The following is a 21,096-nucleotide window of genomic DNA, read 5'->3' on the forward strand; positions in this document are numbered from 1 at the left end:
TTTGTTTGACAAAAGTAATCACCATTATTATGATTCTGATTCGGACTCATGCTTAGTTTTTTATGCCCTTTTTTATTTAGCATCAACAAACTCACTATACAACTGTCAATGCATGTGTACAATCATTGAACCATTGTTAGTGTCCCAAGGCTATGTGTAGTGGAGGGGCTATAATTGGGGACGAATTGTGACACGTGGCGCCCAGTCAGTTTAGAGTGAAAATTTGTTTTTGGGGTGTATGGTGTAGGGGCTACAAGTTGGGCCCACGGTGTGTTTTTTATTATTTTCTTTTTATAACTAAACTAATTAAATAAAAACCAATTTATTTAAATAATTAAATAAAAATGTATTAAAATTAAAAAATAAATACAAAAAAATACATAAACTAAAAAAATACACGAATAATAAAAATAAATTATAATAAAAAAACACACCGAAATAAAAATATACATAAAAAACTAATCTATTCGTCTTCATCTTCGTCTTCGTCTCCCTCCTCGTCTTCGTCTTCGTCCTCGTACTCGTCTTCGTCCTCCTCAACGGAACGATTATCCCACACGTGTTGAACCAAATCCGCTTTCAGTTGGTTATGTATATCACTTGATATGAGCTGGTGAATGTTATACGTTCGTTGGTCTTGGGTTGGTTCAGGGAACTGTTCTGGAACGCTTCCTGGTATATAGTGTTGACATATTGCTTTTCCCTCGTCTTCTAAAATCATATTATGCAATATGATACACGTATACATGGCATCGCTCATTTTTGCCAACGTCCATACACGACAAGGGTTTTTCACATAATGCCAACGTTTTTTTAGAACCCCGAAACACCTCTCGATATCCTTTCTCGCGGACTCTTGCTTCTTCTTAAAATAATCTATTTTTTCTTCGATAGGGTCTTGAAACGTCTTGACGATGATCGAGTACTTTGGATATATCCCATCTCCCAAATAGTATCCGTGATGATAGAAGGTATCGTTGGCATAAAACGGTAAGACCGGTATGCTACGGCTGATGTAATACTCTAACACAGGTGACGCGTTGAGAACGTTTATGTCGTTGTTGGACCCGACTGAGCCGAAGTAGGCTGACCAAATCCAGAGGTCGTGTGAACAAATGGCTTGAAGACTAACCGTTGGCACTCCATGGTCACCACGAGTGTATTGACCTCGCCATGCGGTTGGAGAGTTGGCCCACTCCCAATGCATGCAATCTATACTCCCGATCATGCCTGGAAAAGAATGTTTGCTTTCGTGTACATCATATATGCGAGTCAGGTCGTTTGAAGTAGGAATCCTCAGATAACGACGAGAGTATAATTGTATTATCCCTATACAAATAAATTATTAAACAATATTTATATTAAAATCAATAGTTAATACAAACAATTTAAATATTACCGATGCAAAAATTCTCCAACGCATCTCTCGTTGTTTTCTCAGCCATCTTTAAATACTCGTCATTGATATCGGTCGTGTTGCCGTATGCGAGGATGCGTATAGCCGAAGTACACTTTTGGATGGCGGAGAATCCTAAATATCCTCTTGCATCGGGTTTCTGTTGAAAATACTCATACTCCCGCTCCATATCTCCAACGATGCGCAAAAATAAACGCTTGGACATCCGAAAACGACGTCGAAACATAGCGTCGTTAAATGTAGGTGTGTCGTCGAAGTAGTCCTTCATCAAATGAGCGTTCGCTTGCGTACGATCCCGAAGGATATATGACCGTCTACGTGGTGCCGTAGATGGAGCTGAGCCGGACACCATGTTATTGACGACGACCCGAACCGCGTTCGTGACCTCTAAATGCTCTTCCGCTACTTGTCGGTGAATCTGATGAATTCTTCGACTCTCGTTTATTAATTGATCCAAAATCTCGGCAGAGTTCGTGGAATCCGGGGAACTCATAGAGTTTGAAGAAGTATGAAAATAATAAAAATGATTGGTATTTTTATGTTTGTGTTTGTGTATGATAAGGTGAAAATGGTTAGATTAAGTTTGATATATATATTAAGTTTTTAAATTAATTTTTTATATATATATAGCCGTTACCCAACGATATTATTATTATTATTATATTGTTTTTTTCTATCTTCGCAGGCGACAATAATTCCCTGCCACCGCCCAATGTCGCCCAAATTTTGCCCAGGGGGCGGTGTGCTACACCAAAATCGCCCAATATCGTCCTCTTTTCTCGCCCATTACGCATAGCCTAAGTACTTTAGTTAATAAAAACATGACCACACCCCAAAAAAGAAAAACATTATGATGAAGAAACTAAACAAAACTGAAAAGACAATATGCCCTCCATGTGAATTGATTTTGAGACTAAGGGAAGAGGGTGTGGTGCTTTACTCACATGGGGAAAGGGTAGCATCGTCATTTGCTCTACACCAATGGCTCTTATTTTATATTATCTTGCCATCTTATTCCGTTTACATCAAATCATATTAACAATTATGCAAGAAAAATCATTAAAAAATAATTATTAAAAATAAATATAATGTTGATAGAAAAGTTTAAAAAAAGAAAAAATATGTAGCATTTTGTTTAGAAAAGTTGACGGGCTATTGTTATTACTATTATTTCATTATTATTGCTATTATACGTTAATTAAAGCTCATACTACCTTTGATACCACTTTAACTTTTGATTACAATACCACCTTTTGTGTAATGAACTCAAATTAATACTCTTAGTAAATAATTTTTCTATTTTCTAATATATATGTTTCTTGCTTCATCGAGCACGAATAATTAGTTGACAAATGTGTTATTGCTTTTGTAGTTATGTATAAACATATATGCATTGTTTTTGCTATTGTTGATGGAATAACTTAGTTGTTTAAATGCAAAAAACTTAAGTATAGTAATCAAAATAATTAATCGATATAGATGTATTTTTTGCTACTGTTGATGGAATAACTCAATGTTTGTGTCAATGTTGTAAAATTCGCTAGACGGTCCCTAGGCGGCCGACCCCCTTGTAGGGAGTACTCTGACATGATAAATATAACATAAAATAATTATTGGATATTATATATATGTTAAGATAAGCATAATTAATGTCAAAATAAACATAATTCATATGAAAAAAAGGAAAATTCCCAAAATAGCCCTTTTTTAGAGAGAGAAAGTGCAAAATAGCCCTAAATTTCAAGATATTCTCAAAATAGCCCATCTAATTTGGACTGAGCAGACGAAATCTGAAAAAATCCTCCGGCCAATATAATTTAGACAAGTGTCAAAATCCGACGAGATTTTTAAAAATATTGGGGGACCAGTCCATATTTCCTATTAAAAGTTCTTGAAATTAAACAGTCTTGCCAGACGGTCTTTTAATGTTTCCTAACGTGTCCCCACGACTTCCACAAACATAGGAAAATGTGCCTTTAAATTTAGTTTTTCAAGACGCATTTAGGGTGAATTTGTACCAATAAGATCATAAATTTATAAATATTGAGGGATCCCTCCATATTTTTGAACTAAAATTTATATTCCAAAGCGTTCTGGCCAGACGGGGTATATAAGTTTCTTATCTCAACCCTATATATTTTAAACTCATAGAAAAATGTGTCATTCAACTTTGTCTTTCAAGACACTTACTTGTAAAATTTGAACGAAAGGGATCTTATTTTTAAAAATATTGTGGTACCCGTTCATATTCTTTACAAAATCTTTATATTAAAAAGTAGTCTTGCCAGACGGGTTATATAAGTTTCTTATCTCGACCCTATATATTTTAAACTCATAGAAAAATGTGTCATTTAACTTTGTCTTTCAAGACACTTACTTGAAAAATTTGAACTTAAGGGATCATATTTTTGAAAATTTGTGGTACCCGTCCATTTCTTCACAAATCTTTATATTAAAAATTTGTCTTGCCAGACGAGATTTTTAAGTTTCTTATCTCGACCCTATATATTTTAAACTCATGGAAAAATATGCCATTCAACTTTGTCTTTCAAGACACTTACTTGAAAAATTTGAACTTAGGGGATCATATTTTTTAAAATATTGTGGTACCCGTCCATTTCTTCACAAATCTTTATATTAAAAAGTTGTCTTGCCAGACGGGAATTTTTGTGACACTCGTCAATTTCAGGTTAACTCCGTTAATTCAAACTCCGTCAATTCAAACTTAAGATCACTTGATCTATAACGTACATCTCATTACATTTAAACTAGGGTTTTAAATGACACTTGACAATCACTACACATGTAGTCTTTCGGGATTGCACCGAAACGCAAACGAGTTGACGCAAACCATTGGTGAATAAACGACAAACATCCAAACAATAATTATTTGATAATTATGTGTTAGGCTTATGTGTTATTTGATAATATTGTGTAGAACATTAACTCAAGATGCAAAAAGCTACCTTATGCTAGAAAAGTAATAACTAAAAGTAGAGGGGCCATTGTGTAACATATTATTATTTAATAATAACAAAACCCTAACCTCCTCTCTCCCTCTCAAACCCGATCACCCCCCTCCTCTTCTCCCTTGGCTGCCGTCACACTACACACACATACACACAAGGATTTTTCAAGTTTGGTTGAAGAATTAAGGTACTAGGAAGGTATTAACAGCTACTCAATGCATTCTTTGTGTTTAATTTTGATATTGAATGGGTTAATCAAAACCCTAGACTCTTGAAAGTGATGATTAAGATGAGTTAGGGTTTGATCATATGCTTGATGATGATTTGCTAATGAAATTGATAACTAATTGTGTTATTGTTGTTGTTAATCATTGTTCTTTGATTTTAAACTTTCAAGAAAAACCCTAACTATGTGTGTAATGTGAGATTGATATGCATGGTTGGTAAATATTGTGTCTAGAGTGTTATATGCATGGATTATGGTTCATAGATTGTTGTTATGTTGAGTTTTGATGTAAACTGGTAATGGACAGATTGTTAAGTTTATGTTTAGAAGACTGTAACTGAATGTTAATGTGGTAATTGGTCGAAATTATTAACACTACAGTGTACTAGGTTGAGTCTAGCTTCTATAAAGTCCAAGTTTGTAATTTTTGGACGTGTAGAAGTTAACTTTTATTATTTTACAAAACTGAAGTGCGAGTCTGAATTGTGAGGTCTGCTGTTAGGCTGTTTTGTAATTATCATATCTCATAAACTACAAGACCAAATGGGTTGGTTCCACTTCTGGAAGTTAACATGTTGAGTTAAGAACCTAACCCAATTGGTCTTGCATTAATTGGATTTTTCATTTAACGGAAATAACAAATAACATTCTGTTGCGCATGATTTTGACTGCTGTGAGTTTACTGTAATGTTTTGGTCTTTGTGAGAAAACTATGTGGAATAAAAATACAATAAAAATAGTTCTGGAAACCTAACTCATGTGTGCTTTTGTGACAATTTTTGGTGAATTAATTGATATGTTATGATCGGTTGAATAGAGTAATCTTTCAAGTAGAATTCTGTCTTGATAAAACTAGCTGTTGAACTATGTGAAAATACATGAAACGTGCTCGTTGTTAGATAATTGTCATGTTTTGACTAAATTGCCCTTGTGGGGAATAATTGCTAGTAATGTACAATATTAATACTTGACACGTAAGTAGTTGTTCACACATGTAACGTATCACCAATGTGTTTGTTGAGTCACACACAATTCACAAACGAAACACGAAACGTATCTCATGCATAGGTATTATGTGCCGAGTCTAGAGACTCAATATTAGTTCCAACACTTAGAAAATCTCATTCTTGTTTTAGAACGCTAGTGAGGATTTTCTGTGACGCGCATCTCTTGGTTGACTTGTTTTGAATTCTTCGCAAGCAGTGAGTTTCACGTTCCCCTTTTACTCTTTTAAACGCTTTTTACTTGGGGGAGATAACATACTCCAAAACGCTTTAGATTTTGTTATTAGTTATATATCACTTGTAAAGGCTAAGTGGCAAACGAACCAACTAAAGTCCTTCATAACATCGAACCATTTAATATTTGGATAATAGCGAGTCATTGTTGAGTAGTACTACTGGGTTTGACAAACCCCACCCAACTCTAAACTCGACTGGAGGTCGAGTGGGTGTAATCTTGGCTAACACATTTCCATGGTCGTGGTAGACATGGTGGCAAGGCAATTGATAAACAGTCAGCTTCGGTGTCGAACACTTAGTAATACTTGTTTTATAGGCTAGCTACCTATGGATATATAATTGATTTAACATTATCTAGTAACGCAAACGCAAAACGTAAACGCAAACGCAAACGCTTTATTTATATAAACTTGTGAACTCACCAACCCCGTGTTGACACTTTTAGTATGTTATTCTCAGGTAGCCGAGGCGGGCTCGCGGTATAGGAACATGCATTACATTGAACTCTATCGTTTTTGCGAACTTGTTTTTAAACTGTCATTAATTGGGTTTTAAGTCGTCCTGCGTGACGCAACACTTGGTTTATGATTTTACGCTTCCGCACTTATTTACACTTAAATGTTTTGTGGTTTGAAAACTTTACTTATGGTTTGATTATAACTAATGATTCCGATCCTGTTAGTTCACACCCTCTGACGGTAAAACTCCGTTAGTGGATTTTAAGGGTGTGACATTTTTAAGTTTCTTATCTCGACCCTATATATTTTGAAACATGGAAAAATGTGCATCAAAAAATTTGTCTTTTAAGACACGAATCTTTGAAATTTGTACGAAGGAGACGGGTGTTTAATATATTCTTACTTGTCCGTCCATATTTACATTATATCTATCTTCATCAATCCTCATTCATTCAATATTTTCATAAAATTCTAACTCTTCAAATCATGAAGTTTAAGAGGGGTGATCAAGTGGAGGTTATGGATATGGGTCCCGGGTTCGTTGGATCCTATTATGACGGCAACATAATCTCGACGTTCGGAAACGAGTACATTGTTCAGTTCCGCACGCTGCTGGAAAATGATGAGTCCGGTCCTCTTTGAGAGTTTGTTAAGGTCGAAAAATTCGGCCAAAACATGCATCTGTGGAGGTGAGTAGTTTCCGTTTGGGTGAGATGGTCTATGTTTATGCTAATGACGAATGGTGGACGGGAAGAATTATTAGCAAATTCGGTGAGAGTGAGTATATTGTTCATTTTGATAGCTCCAACCAAGACATCACCTACCCTTTTTCCAACATCCGCGTTCATCAAGAGTGGGATGTAGCAAATGGCGTTTGGGTTTACACCCGTAACTGAGAAAACCGGGTTGTATTTCATGTTTGTGAAATGTGTGTTGTTTAGTTGTTTGAAGGTTGATGTTTAATGTTGTTTAGGGTTTGTTGTTAACGTTTTCTAATTTGGTTGTAATATGTTTGTTTGATGTATTATGTTATGTGTTCCTACACTAAGTGTTGTTAGTGTTTAATTATTAAAAGTTCTATGTATTTTGTGTTTATTCTTTTTTTTTGTCATAGCTAATTAAAGGAAAGATAAATATAAAACACATAACTAAAGTTCATTTAAAAAGGTTTGGTGGAATACAAGGAAAACAACAAATATGGAGGGATCCCTCAATATTTATAAATTTATGATCTTATTGGTACAAATTCACCCTAAATGCGTTTTAAAAGACTAAATTTAAAGGCACATTTTCCTATGTTTGTTGAAGTTGTGGGGACACGTTAGGAAACATTAAAAGACCGTCTGTTAAGACTGTTTAATTTCAAGAACTTTTAATAAGAAATATGGACTGGTTCCCCGATATTTTTAAAAATCTCGTCGGATTTTGACGTCTAAATTTTATTGGCTGGAGGATTTTTCAGATCTCGTCTGCTCAGTCTAAATTAGATGGGCTATTTTGGGAATATCTTGAAATTTAGGCTATTTTGCACTTTCTCTCTCTATAAAAGGGCTATTTGGGGGATTTTCCCTACATAATTCAAAAAATTCATGTTTTGTTGTTATTTTTAATTTTTTTACTTAAAAATAAAAAATAAAAAAAAATAGAAAAAAATTAAAAAAAATAATTTTTTTGGCCGAGTTGACCTTGGAGGCCGAGTAATCCCGAGTACTCCGACTTTTGATCGAGTTGGATAATTGTGGCAGAGTACCTTGGAATCGCCGATTCCAAGGCCTTAGAATCCGACTTTTACAACACTTGTTTGTGTGTGTGTGTGTATATATATACTAGTTTTTATCCCCCGTATTACGGGGGTTGTTTTTTAATGTTTGTTCTAATATTTATTTATTTTTTGAATTTATATTTTTTTTATTGTATGAAAGTTAATAATATACTTATGAATAATAAATTGTTTTACAAATAAATGAGATGTTATAACCCGATTTAAAAGCTATATGGTTTTGATGAGACCCAAGACCCGTTTATTTTTTTTACTATAAAATTGGTTTTTTAATTATAATTAATAATAAATAATATTTATGAAACTTAATAATATATCTATGGTTTGATGAGACCCAAGACCCGTTTATTTTTTTACTATAAAATTGGTTTTTTTAATTAAAATAATATATATATCTTTTTTAAAATAAATAAGATGTTAATTTTTAGTATATCCTATTTTATAGGATTTTTACATCAATAATTTGGTGAGAATAATTTTTAATTTAATAAGATGTTATAACCCGTTTAAGGAATATCTGGGTTTTGGTAAGACCCATACCCATTAATTCGGGTCAAATGCATGAGAAGCCTCCATTTAAAAATCAAGCAAATCTGATGACTCCAAAAAAGGGGGGCGACCACGTCGCGACACGTAGGATTTTTATTTTTTCGTTTATATATATTATAGATATATATAGGGTTAGTATCATTTAAGAACTCTAAAAAAGTTAAGAACTCTTAGGAACTTTAAACAACCAAACATTTTTTAAATTTTTTTTATATATTAACATTATTTAAGAGTAATTTTACCATATTTTATATAAAAATTTTTTATTACATGCGTTAATCACAAGCTTACATATGTGTAGAATTTATGTACCAACAAATTTACATAGGTGTAAAACAAAACATATTATATGTATAAAAACTAATTTTCAAAATTTTAATCGTAAATATAGATATAAAAAATGATAAAGTTATACTCAAATAACATCAACATACAAAATTTTTTATAAAAAACGTTAGTTTTCAAAGGTTCCTTTAAGTTCTTAAGTTATTTAACAGTTCTGTAATGATACTCATCCTATATATATATATATATATATATATATATAGGGTAAGGATCCTAAGAGAACCCTTTGCAAATTGAGAACTTTGAGAACCATTTTGAACCACTAAAAACACCTTTAAAAAATATTTAAAAAAATCATAAAATAAAAAATAACAAAAATTTTAAAAAAGTAAAAAAACAAAAATTCTTATATTTTTGTCCGGTTTCATTAAAAAAAATAAAAAAAATACAAAAAAATAAAAAAAAACAAAAAAAAACGTTGTGTTATACACATATGTATAATTTTATTTAATCTTTAGTTACGTAATATACACATATGTACAGTATCATTTATCTTAAATTATACAAATGTGTATAAAAAAATCTTGTAAATGTACATATATGTATATACTACACATATGTGTATATAATTTGCTAAACCGAGTTTTTTTAATGAAACCGGGATGTTAAAATAAGAATTTTGGTTTTTTAGTTTTTTCATTTTTTTGTTTTTTTTTATTTTATGATTTTTTATTTTTGTGTTTTTTATGGTCCAAAATGGTTCTTAAAGTTTTCAATTTCAAAAAAGTTCTCTCATGATCCTGACCCCCCCTCTCTCTCTCTCTATATATATTACACATGCATACCACACATGAGTGCACATGCAATTTAATTCTACTTTCAGGAGGCATATATATATGGAAAGAGTGACATTTTCCGGACCATATAGGCATTGAATTGTACCGTACAATCTTTATGCACAAACAGCATTGAAATTTTGTTATACATATAATCTAGTAGGATAATGTTTTGTCACTACTAAATAACATTTAACACATATATTTCAAATAAATAAAATGATGAAACCACTAATTAAATGGCAAATAATTTGCGTTGGAAGTTTGGAACCCAACCTATGAGCCAAAAAAATGCATATCATATTTATTTTGAAATGACCTTACTCATTGAGTGTTGTATTATGATTTATGATCAACTAAATGTCGTACTATTCATTCGTTCGAAAAAATTAAAGTTATTATATATTAATGACAGCATGTTGACTTTAGCTAAAAAATATTGACAATATTATGGATGGGCCAGTATGTTAATTGTTAAATATAGAAAATTGATTTTTATATTGCTTTCATTAGGCATTAGTTCTCTGTTATTCCCACCTTGAAAATATTTGATGTTTTGTACTTCTTCGTATATAAATAACATGTTTGTTGTCTACTTATATATAATACATTAACATTAATTTTACTTCTTATCAATTCTTAGTAACAATTTATGATCAGACCGTATATCAATGAAGTCATATCTAGCTCTATAGCAACACGTTACACTGCACATTGTTGTGTATTAGTTTTGCATCACTGGTTCATTATAAGACAGACATTCAAATTATGATCCGATGTGAATCATCAATGAAGTGTATGTTTTGTTGATGAAGTCAAATATCATACACAATATTTTCGTGTTGGGCTACTACATATAGTTCCTGTTAGCATCTTTATAACCAGACCGATCTCCATCAAACTACGCATCATAGTATCTTACCTGTGTCCACTAAAGTTAATACGATTACACGAGAGTAGTCTACAATGCAACTAAGGATCAGGTGTTTCAATGATTAATAAAGATAATACGTGAACTGTTAATATACTAGGTTTAATAATATATAGTGCATGTTTTCCTTGCAACATAACTATAGACTATAGTAGAATAATATTATCTCATCCAAAAAATACTTATATATATATATATATATATATATATATATATATAGGGGTGAGTTATAATAAAAAGAGATACTTTCCTAACTAGGAAGAGTAAGAATAAATCCAAGTCATTGGATTATGATCTAGTGGTTGGGATTAATAGTTTTTAAACTACCAAATATTTTCCTAAGATCTAGGATTTAGGCTACATAGTTTCCTAACTCTAAATTTTACGTCATTCATACTTTTCCATCAAAACTATGTTTTTTTATTTTAACCATTTACTATACATATATAGGGGAGATTTCAATTAAGAACACATTTGAGTTTTAAGAACATGAAATAACTTAGTGTAACGATTTTTTTTTCGAATTTTTTTTACACATGCGTAATATATGTAAGTTACATACACGTAAAACATTACATAATTTTTTACGCACCGAGTCAACTTTTTACACATGTGTAACGGACGTAAAAGTTAGTGTAACTACTTACATATTTATTCTCTCTCCTACTTTGACTTTTTTGTCATATTTAATCTCAACCACATATTTCAATCCATTTAATTAAATGTGTGGCATAGAATTAAGATCTTAAGTTATTAAAACTCAACATGGTTCTCAAAATATCACTCCTCTATATATATATATATATATATATATATATATATATATATATATATCCAACATCCTTTCATGTATTTATTATTTCAATAATATTAATAACCAAGTATGAATGAACATGGGGTAATCTTTTTGCAGAGTATCTTCAATGATCATTGTGGCAAGCAAGCAACTATAAGATTAAGGAGGCACGTGGTGTGCTGATTTCTCCGGTTATTAAACTAACTACCGAGTGAATTGAAAGTTTGAAACCGTTGAGTCACACAGCCTGTTGCTAGCTGTCCTCATCCTCCCCATGTGACCCTAGGCTCATTCCCACCAAATTCACCCTCCTTTTTAATCTCTATATACTCACTCAAAACATACATTTGTTCATTCATCCATATTTCCTTTCTGTAGTTTCTGTCAGTCAGTGATACTTATTTGTTTAGACTTCATGGCGCAGTTACCGCCAAAAGTACCAACAATGGCGAACAACTGGCCATCACTTCCGTACCAAACAACGTCGGTATCGCCTTCTTCGGCCTCTCAACAACCGAATTGGGTCGACGAGTTTCTCGATTTCTCGTCGATGAAGCGGAACTCGCATCGAAGATCCACGAGCGATCCAATTGCATTCGTTGAGTCTAACAACTCCGGATTTGAACGTTTGGATGATGAGCAGTTTAGCTCCATGTTTTCGGATAACATCGTATCCGATCTCCCGTTGACAAGATCATCATCAAATCCGTCTTCACCATCAGACCAAAACAGTGACAATGAAATACGATCACAGCCGAAGAACGAACCAAAGACCGAATCAGATAAGCCTTGCTTTAATTTCTCTAGTGACGGCAGTACAATTGTGGATCCGAAGAGAGTGAAAAGGTAATATTATTGTACGTGTTTAAGAGAATATATATTATCCAAACATATATAATTAAGAACATGTTTATATATCGGTTATACGTGCTAATGTGATTTTTTTTGAAAGAGAGGCCAAAATACAAGGGTAAATCACAAGGGGGGCTGGAATTATTTTTTTTTCAAAAGAGGGGTTACCTCCATTTGTAATGGCGGGGAGTTTTATACGTGATAGGGGTGTCAGGTGAGTGTCAGGTACGAGGTTTTGCCCTCCATTTGTAATGGCGGTGAGTTTGAAAAAGTGGTCTCCCCTCCATTTGTAATGGCGTGGACTGCAAAAAGGTACTCCCCTCCTTTTGTAATGGCGGGCAGTATGAGAAAGGTATCTCCCCTCCATTACACCCTCCATTTGTAATGGAGGGGAGTCTGAAATAAACGTTGGGAACACACTTCCTTTTAATATACACACTTAGTTTCAGATACACTTCAATTAACACAATATTTATTGATCCACCATCCCACCTAACCTCAACCATAAAATTGAAGACAATTCATTAGAGTACACAACTCAACTAATCAATAAGATTTTGTAAGGTATTTCACACTTCAAGATTTTCATTTTCTCTTCCAATTTTCACTCCTATATTTCCCGCCAAATTACATATAAATATGGAAAGACATTTTACTTCCGGACCTTTGGAAGACGACTTGTTGTTTTTAAGTGGTAACCACATAGCAGATTACGTGTTTCAACAACCAAAAGACGTACCGAAAGGCGGGTTTTTAAGAGTTAGACGAGGTGATGAAAAATTATGGGGTTACATTCATAGAAATCCAATTACGGAGAACGTGTTGCATTATATTCGTATGGCCGGTTTCGCTGGTGTATTAGAGTGTGACAACCGTAGGATTGACAATGCTCTAATATCAGCACTCGTTGAAAGATGGCGGCCAGAAACACACACATTTCACATGCCATTTGGGGAGGTAACAGTAACCTTACAAGATGTAGAAGTCTTGTGTGGTTTGCGGGTTTACGGTAATGCCGTATGTGATATTGATCATCACTGGAACGTTGAAGAAATCCAGGAATCTTTTTTTTCTTTAACCGGTATTCGACTAGAAAATGGTACGGGCATAAGTGGGCAAAAAATAAATATGCCTTTTATTCTAAAATGTTTAATGGAAGTACAATTTCCAGAAAATCCATCAGAATTACAATGTCTCCAGCGAGCAAGAACGATTATAATTCTTTTAATTGGTGGTCAACTATTTCCTGAAAATTCAAGCAACTGGGTGTGTGTTAAATATTTAAATCACCTACAAGATTTAGCTGCATGCGGCGAGCTTAGCTGGGGTAGCGCGGTTTTATCTTGTTTATATAGAAGTCTTTGTAAAGCCACCAATATTAATACGAATGAGATTGCCGGTGAAGTTTTTTTGTTGCAGTTATGGGCATGGGAAAGATTTCCTAGCACAGCTCCAAAACAGTTACGCCAAACTGATTGGAATAAACCATTAGCTTCACGGTATGCGTTATATTTTTGTATATTGTTGTAGAAAAATATATGAAAAAATTACAAAGTGTTATTAATATAATTTAGTTGTTTAAATAATTTTTTTTCCAAAGATGGCAAGGTCCTTTGACGTTTCTTGAAGCTTCATCACACGTACTTAGTGCCTACCGTTCGGAGTTCAATTCTTATTCGGAGTTTCAATTCATGTGGAAGCCATACGATGATGACCTTCATATACTTCCCCAAATTTGTAGAAATGGTGAACAATGTTGGAGGAGTGAGACGTATCTCATTTGTTGGGAAATTGTCGAACCCCATATTCCTAGTAGGGTTTTGAGACAATTTGGCATGTTTCAACCAATCCCTATGAATACACTTTTGAATGTTGATGAACATAAGAACCTCCACAACATTAGTCGTGCGGGTGGTCGGAGTGGCGAAATGTTAGTCGTTATGGCCTTGATTGGCATAAGCCTTATCCCCCCCCCAACGCATTGTTAAAGCTCTCCGAAATGTTAGTCGTTAGATTCCCCCAACGACGATGGTTCTTATCCTTTACAAGCGTCCAATTTTCCTCTTTAATACCTTTCAGATACTCCCATGCATTTGTATTCATACGCTTCATTATACCAACTGAATGATTGTACTTCCTTACTTGTGTGGTGCTACCAATAATCCAACAAAGGCGTTTCAATTTAGACACCTTAAACTTTTGCATAAAATTGCTTCGAATGTGTCTTAGACAGAAACGATCAACGCAATTTTCTTTCCATACTCGAAGGTTTTTTAGGGCGTTAATGATACCTTTGTGTCTATCCGAAATAACACACAACTTTTCCCCCCGATGTGATGCGATGTGAACCCAAAGTTGTGTGAAAAACCATTTCTAGCTTTCCACCGTCTCCTCATCAACAATTGCGAAAGCGATAGGGACAATGTATTTGTTGGCATTTTTCGTGACAGCAATTAGCATTTTGCCCCGGTAAGATCCCTTCAAGTGAGTACCATCCACTGATATAATAGGCATGCAATGATGAAATGTTTTTATGGCAGGCCCAAATGCCCAAAACACATATTTAAACGTAAAACAATCAGAAGGTCCGGTGGGACCATGTAGCCATTCAACAACGGTACCAGGATTAGATGTTTGTAATGCTGCAATGTATTGTGGTAACTCCCGAAAGTTACTCTCCCAAAAACCATAGATCCTCTCTATCGCCTCTTTCCGAGCTCTCCAAGCCTTGCTATAAGAAACATCAACGTGAAGCTGATCTTTTATTGACGCTCGAATTTGTTTTACAGAATATGCAATGTCTTCACGCATGTTGTGGATGATACGTGTGGCAATATCCCTAGATTTCAAGCTTCTGTTGTTGTTTCCAACTACCGTCCCATAGCAGTTGTGTGAATTAACCCATCCGATAATTTGCCACATGTGATCATTTTTCTTCTTAACAGCGTTGACATACCAATTACATGGAGGACCTCTACTATAATTAGTTTTGCACTTAGGATTTGTTGAGTTGCATCTTGCTCTCCATTTGGCACTTTTGCTTTCAACAACATACAACTCCTTGCCACATTCAATATTCCACGACCGAACACCAAACATAACATCATCTTTGTTTTCAAAGTACATACCCAGACGCACTACGTAGGGAACAACTTTGTTCCATACCTCCATATCCTCATCGGTGTCGCCGTCATTAAAATCAGGAGCTTCATAAGCTCTTAAATCATCAAGATCGTGGGAATAATTCACAGTATCGTGTGACAATGCTTGTATATTTGTAGAGTTATATTGTGTAATAAATTCATGAACGATTTCATCATCATCGTCTGTGGTTTCTGCCGATGACGGATCTGGTTCTGATTCTTCATCACTGGCTTGCTCAACATCTGATTCGGATTCAGATTCAAATTCAAAGTCAACATCGGCGTTAGCCATGTCATGAACGTTGGAAGATGGGCCGGCTTCAAGTTCATGTGGGTTCATAAACCCATTATAAGAATGAGCTGTTTGTTGGGAGGCCTCATACACAGAAGAAAAACCACGCATGAGATCCATACAATTGGATTGTGTGAATGGCACCATTGGCTCAATATGAGCGTAAATGTTAGGGTGAAAGTTAGTCTCGTTGACCGCTAAAAAATACAACACTTCGAGACTAGGGTCGCTAAATATTTCGGATGATTGAGAATAGCCTAGATGAGTATAATATAACTTCAATTTTAAACTGTAAAATTCTTTTTGAACCTTAAGATGGAGATAAATCAAATCCAAAAATTCAACATATGAAAGTTTTTGTTGAATAATAACGGTAGTGTTTCTAGTATAATTATCACACGAAATAACTCCGTTTTCGTATGATACCTCACCACCCCAAAATAGCTGAACAAAAAACGGAGAAAACATTTTTGGTTTTGGTTATGATCTAAAAAAATATGTGATTGCTGGCTTTGGAGGAAAATAAACAAAGCATGTAGGTTGCTGGTTTTGGAGGAAAATAAACAAAGAACAAAAATTATGGGATAGTTGTGATGGTATGGTTGTCCAAAGCATGTAAATATATAGATTAAATGTTGGATGAAGGTTGGTGCATGCAGAAAATATTTAATGTGCATGCAGTAAGAAATGAAACGGTTGGTATAAATAAATATGGTAGATGTCTCGATGTAAATGTGATTTAAAAGAAACTGTACTTTATTTTAGACTCCCCTCCATTACAAATGGAGGGGAGATACCTTTTTCATACTGTCCGCCATTACAAAAGGAGGGGAATACCTTTTTTGCAGTCCACGCCATTACAAATGGAGGGGATACCACTTTTTCAAACTCACCGCCATTACAAATGGAGGGCATAACCTCGTACCTGACACTCACCTGACACCCCTATCATGTATAAAACTCCCCGCCATTACAAATGGAGGTGACCCCTCTTTTGAAAAAAAAATAATTCCAGCCCTCCTTGTGATTTACCCTTGTATTTTGGTCCCTCTTTCAAAAAAAAATCTGCTAATGTTGATAATATACGTACGTACATGTTTAATTAATTAACAGAATATTAGCAAACCGTCAATCTGCTCAGAGATCACGAGTGAGAAAGTTGCAATACATTTCTGAGCTCGAACGCAGCTTTACTACCTTACAGGTAACCTTTTTATTTAGTATAAAGCAATATATACAATAGCAAATTTTAAAATACAATAACAATAATAATAACTTTCAAAAATGTCTAAAATACACACAATTACGCATATTAATTAGAGTTCAGTGACTGAAAAGCCTTTTAAGTATATTGATTTCTGTTATTTTACTCAAATCCGTAGATTTTGCAGCCGTCTTTACGGTCACAAATCGGTTAAAAGGCCTTTCTGTGAGCATAAAGACGGTACTATATTTAAACGAAGTTAAAACTTCAGAAATTTGAAAATATTAAAATTGAAGTTCCAAGCTTCAACTAATTTTTATTTTTCTTTCACAATTGATCGTCGCCCGTAGACTGTTTGGTAGCCTCTTAATAACCATTAAGATGCTATCTTTTAATGGTTCATAACCTTTTAATGATTAATATATAGCCATAAATCTAAATAGTTAAGGGGTAATCATTAAGAGATAGTATTTAAACCATTTAGACTTAAGGTGTTAAGGTTACCCTTTAACCATTAAGAGGTAGTCTTTTAATGAAGTTATCAAACAACCCTCTAATCAACATTTATTGCTAATGAAGACGGAGGTTTCCGTATTATCACCGCGGGTGGCATTCTTGGACCATCAAAGGCTCGTTCTTAACGTCGACAACAGCGCGATGAAGCAAAGGATCGCGGCATTAGCTCAAGACAAGATCTTCAAAGACGGTACGTCATTTTCCAAATTTTAATCCAATTGACCGCAAATTTGCTTAATAAAATCAAATAGTAATTATAAGATCATCGATCATAAATCTTTTAGCTCATCAAGAAGCATTGAAGAAGGAGATTGAGAGATTAATGAAAGTGTATCAAGAACAAAATAATATGCAACAAGCGAAAACCAATGAAGAAGAAGACAATGCTGCCGTCAGGTAATTAACGACGGTGGCGCCGCCGCCGTACATACGAGTGGTACGGAGGAGGATGCTAAATTGCGCCCATGCATGCACGTGATGTGTTTCCTTGCTTTTGTTGATGTTGTGACTGGTCCCTCCATGATTGGCATGTGACTTTTTTAATTTAACATGGCATTCTTTTTTCTCTTTTTCTTTTATTTATTTTTTAGTTGTTTCTTGGTGTTGGTGTATTTTTATTTATTTTCATAATTATAATTATAGATATAAATTATTTAATTGAAATATTGAGTAAGAAACTATAACTAAATTCTAAATACTACCAGAGGAGCAATTGTGAATTGTGTAAGGTTCTAAAAAGCAATTTTCATTACTGTTTACATAAATAAATTCATTATTGTGAATTGTGTAAGGTTCTAAAAAGAAATTTTCATTATTTGAAAATTATTGTTTTTAATTTTTATTACTGTTTACATAAATAAATTCATTAAACATAAAACACCTCTTCTAAAAAGCAATTTTCTTTATCAAGTAAACTAGTCTCTTATTAACTTCTTTGAAACTGTAGTTTAAAAATTAGAGTAAATGAAAACACAATAACCAATTATGGAGGTACCCATACCCATACCATAAAATTCGATACGGGTACTTTCGAGCACATGTACGATACCAATCTCATCCGTATTTAGAGTCTAGAGGTAACATAATAAGATGATTTATTAACTGGTTTGAAGTACGATTCTTGTGTTAATGTTATTGGTATGCATTTGCTTTTAAGAGTTAAGACCACTTCAATTTAATATATGTTAGAAACCTTTTTGATTATTCTTGTTTCAAATATTAAATCTCATGAGAAACACTACAAAATAAAGCTCCGGTTCAATCTGAAACAATGACACATAGGATTTAATATATCGTGTATGATTAAAAACGACATATATTAATTTGATTAAAAGTAAAAAAAAATGATTATATAAATTATATTACTTTTGAATGTATAACTTTGGTGTACCTTGCTAGTGAAATTCACAAGTAAACCGTCAAGATACAGTATTCAGTTTATTATATGTCGGAAAATTCAAAACAAGAGATGCTTAGAAATAAGATATTTAAGTTAACAAAATAGTCCCGTAGCTCAGTTGGTTAGAGCGTTGGTCTTATGAGCCGAAGGTCGCGGGTTCGAGCCCCGCCGGGACTAGCATTGTACAGATATGATTCATTTGATTTTTAATTAATGTGTTTGTCTTTATTGACTGCTTTTTAGCAAGTTTTTTCAGCCTCATTCACCACTTTTCGTCTTTTAGAAGTTAAACTGAGTAAGCCACTTGGTAGTGAAAACATAGAAAGCTTTAAGATGATAAAAATACAAGGTTGACATCTAAGTTAATGATGTTAAAGAAACAACTTACACAAATTTGTGAATTGATATCTGTAAAGTGAACCCGGATATATGAACCAAAACTCAAATGCTTTACTATCAAGAAATCAAGTCAGCACCGAATATTTTATGAGTTTGCTTTGTTAGATAGAGCAATAACTCATTGAACTCGAGTTCCATACTGAAGAGGTAGGTCCCAGCAGAGCCCAGTTGGACCCGCAAGACTCACCTTAAACAGGGACGTCTGCGCAGAGACCAACTGGATCCGCAGGACCAACCATGCTCAGAGAAGTGACGTCCTTACGCGCAGTATGCAAGCTGGTCCCGCAGGAAATGCCTCCCATGGTGAAGGACTCCGCCTGTTCCCGCAGCCTCGGATACAAGCCATGAGGGAAGGCCACCCGCGCAGCATGGCTACACGCACTAGGCACTTAACTCTCCCCAGTGTCACCTGAAGGAATGAGCAAAGGCGGGAGGGGGAAAACTCCCGCCTAAATGAGCCAGTCCGTATGATGGAGGATCTTTTGTGTGATACCTGACGAGGTACAGACAAAAGATCTGACCAAGACTGCGACAGCTCACTGACAGCAGCATGGCAGACAGCACGCCACAGCACTGTGACCAATAGCCGCCGCCTACCCACCAACTCCTGCCATACCACGTGCCTAGCCTGTAGTTGGCAGAAGAGGAAGAGTGCACGACACGCCTGCTCTGTGTCAGCCGCTACCTATCCACCACTCACAGGCAGGGCACGTGCATAGGTTACAGTTGGTAGCGTGTTGGGCCGGCTAAACCCCTTGGAAACCTACCTTCGGCTATAAATACCCCAATGGTATGATCATCTTACAACATCTTATTTTATCATATATACCTGATATCTGCTCTAGCAATCTCTTAATATACTTTTATATAAAAAGAGCAATCTAGTCTGATTCTCACGCCGGAGGGTGGTCACAAGGAGGAACCCCCCCCCTTCTCAGTGACGAGCTCACGGTGTCTGTTTTGCAGGTTATCAGAAGAACCATCTTCCAAGGGTCTAACCCCTCGTGGGAAACAGCTCTCCAACCCCCAGGTTACCAGTAATCTGCCCGGGGTCTGGTTAGTGTTTCTTCATTGGCGCCATCCGTGCATAAAGCTAGAACTACATTTTTCTCCAGTTTTTTCAAACTTCAAAGATGGTTAGAGAAATTCCGGTAACCACAACTCCAGCTACTGGGGAGAACACCGGCAACACAGTTTTTACAAACACTACCCCGGCTACCCAAGTCGGGCCAAGTGAAGCAAATTTTACGAACACTACCCCAGTTACTCAAGCTGGGGCAAGTGCAGTAAAAGATCGTCTACTGAGGTCCACTGATACCCAGTTTGAGAAACGAAGGCTCCCCCACCAAACTCTTGATAAAGTTAAGGCATGGGCGGAAACACGGCAAAAGGAATTCCAGGCTGAGTTGGACGAACGCTTGCGTTCCGTGCAACAGGCCGACGAGTTCGAATGCTTTGACTCGGAGGAATCCGACTCCGACGTAAACCCTCGCCACAGGGCGAAAGGGAAGCGTAAGGAAACGGAACCCCAACCGAAAAGGCGGTTTGGACAAGCCTTCAAACCAAAAAATACAGGTGGAAGTTCACGAGACTTCTCCAAAACGTTCAGACCGAACGTTGCAAATGCGGGAACGTCCAAATTTGCAAGGGACATTGCGGAAGCAATTGCCCCAAAAAGTGCCAAACAAATGCCCAACATAGGCACTTATGATGGTATATCTGACCCAGACGACCATTTGAACAGGTTCATAGCAGGGGCAACCGTCAGCAACTGGACGGAACCCACGTGGTGTTACATGTTTC

General features: G+C 35.1%; 3 protein-coding genes and 1 non-coding gene across 4 annotated transcripts; 3 read left to right on the forward strand and 1 right to left on the reverse strand.

Annotated features, from left to right (window-relative positions):
- Positions 1-245: 245 nt before the first annotated feature.
- Positions 246-1,901, reverse strand: LOC143594646 (uncharacterized). The gene is made up of 2 exons (XM_077073908.1): positions 1,400-1,901; positions 246-1,329 (listed from the first exon to the last, which is right to left on the reverse strand). The coding sequence occupies exons 1-2, from the start codon at positions 1,767-1,769 to the stop codon at positions 464-466; spliced, it is 1,236 nt and encodes a 411-aa protein (XP_076930023.1). The 5' UTR covers positions 1,770-1,901; the 3' UTR covers positions 246-463.
- Positions 1,902-11,735: 9,834 nt separating this feature from the next.
- LOC143594647 (basic leucine zipper 61-like) lies at positions 11,736-18,076 on the forward strand. Its single transcript, XM_077073909.1, has 4 exons — positions 11,736-12,334; positions 16,889-16,979; positions 17,559-17,685; positions 17,780-18,076. Exons 1-4 carry the CDS (start codon positions 11,904-11,906, stop codon positions 17,893-17,895), a joined length of 765 nt encoding a protein of 254 aa, XP_076930024.1. The 5' UTR covers positions 11,736-11,903; the 3' UTR covers positions 17,896-18,076.
- LOC143594648 (serine/threonine-protein phosphatase 7 long form homolog) lies at positions 12,980-14,328 on the forward strand. Its single transcript, XM_077073910.1, has 2 exons — positions 12,980-13,839; positions 13,941-14,328. The coding sequence occupies exons 1-2, from the start codon at positions 12,980-12,982 to the stop codon at positions 14,326-14,328; spliced, it is 1,248 nt and encodes a 415-aa protein (XP_076930025.1).
- A 921-nt stretch (positions 18,077-18,997) lies between the features above and the next one.
- TRNAI-UAU (transfer RNA isoleucine (anticodon UAU)) lies at positions 18,998-19,071 on the forward strand. The gene has a single exon. It is a non-coding gene; the product is annotated as a tRNA-Ile (tRNA).
- The last annotated feature ends 2,025 nt before the right edge of the window (positions 19,072-21,096 follow it).

This window comes from Bidens hawaiensis, unplaced genomic scaffold (assembly GCF_021521415.1).
Source record: "Bidens hawaiensis isolate Kalapana, Puna unplaced genomic scaffold, B.hawaiensis_p1.1 tig00044041_1, whole genome shotgun sequence".
Classification (NCBI taxonomy): domain Eukaryota; kingdom Viridiplantae; phylum Streptophyta; class Magnoliopsida; order Asterales; family Asteraceae; genus Bidens; species Bidens hawaiensis.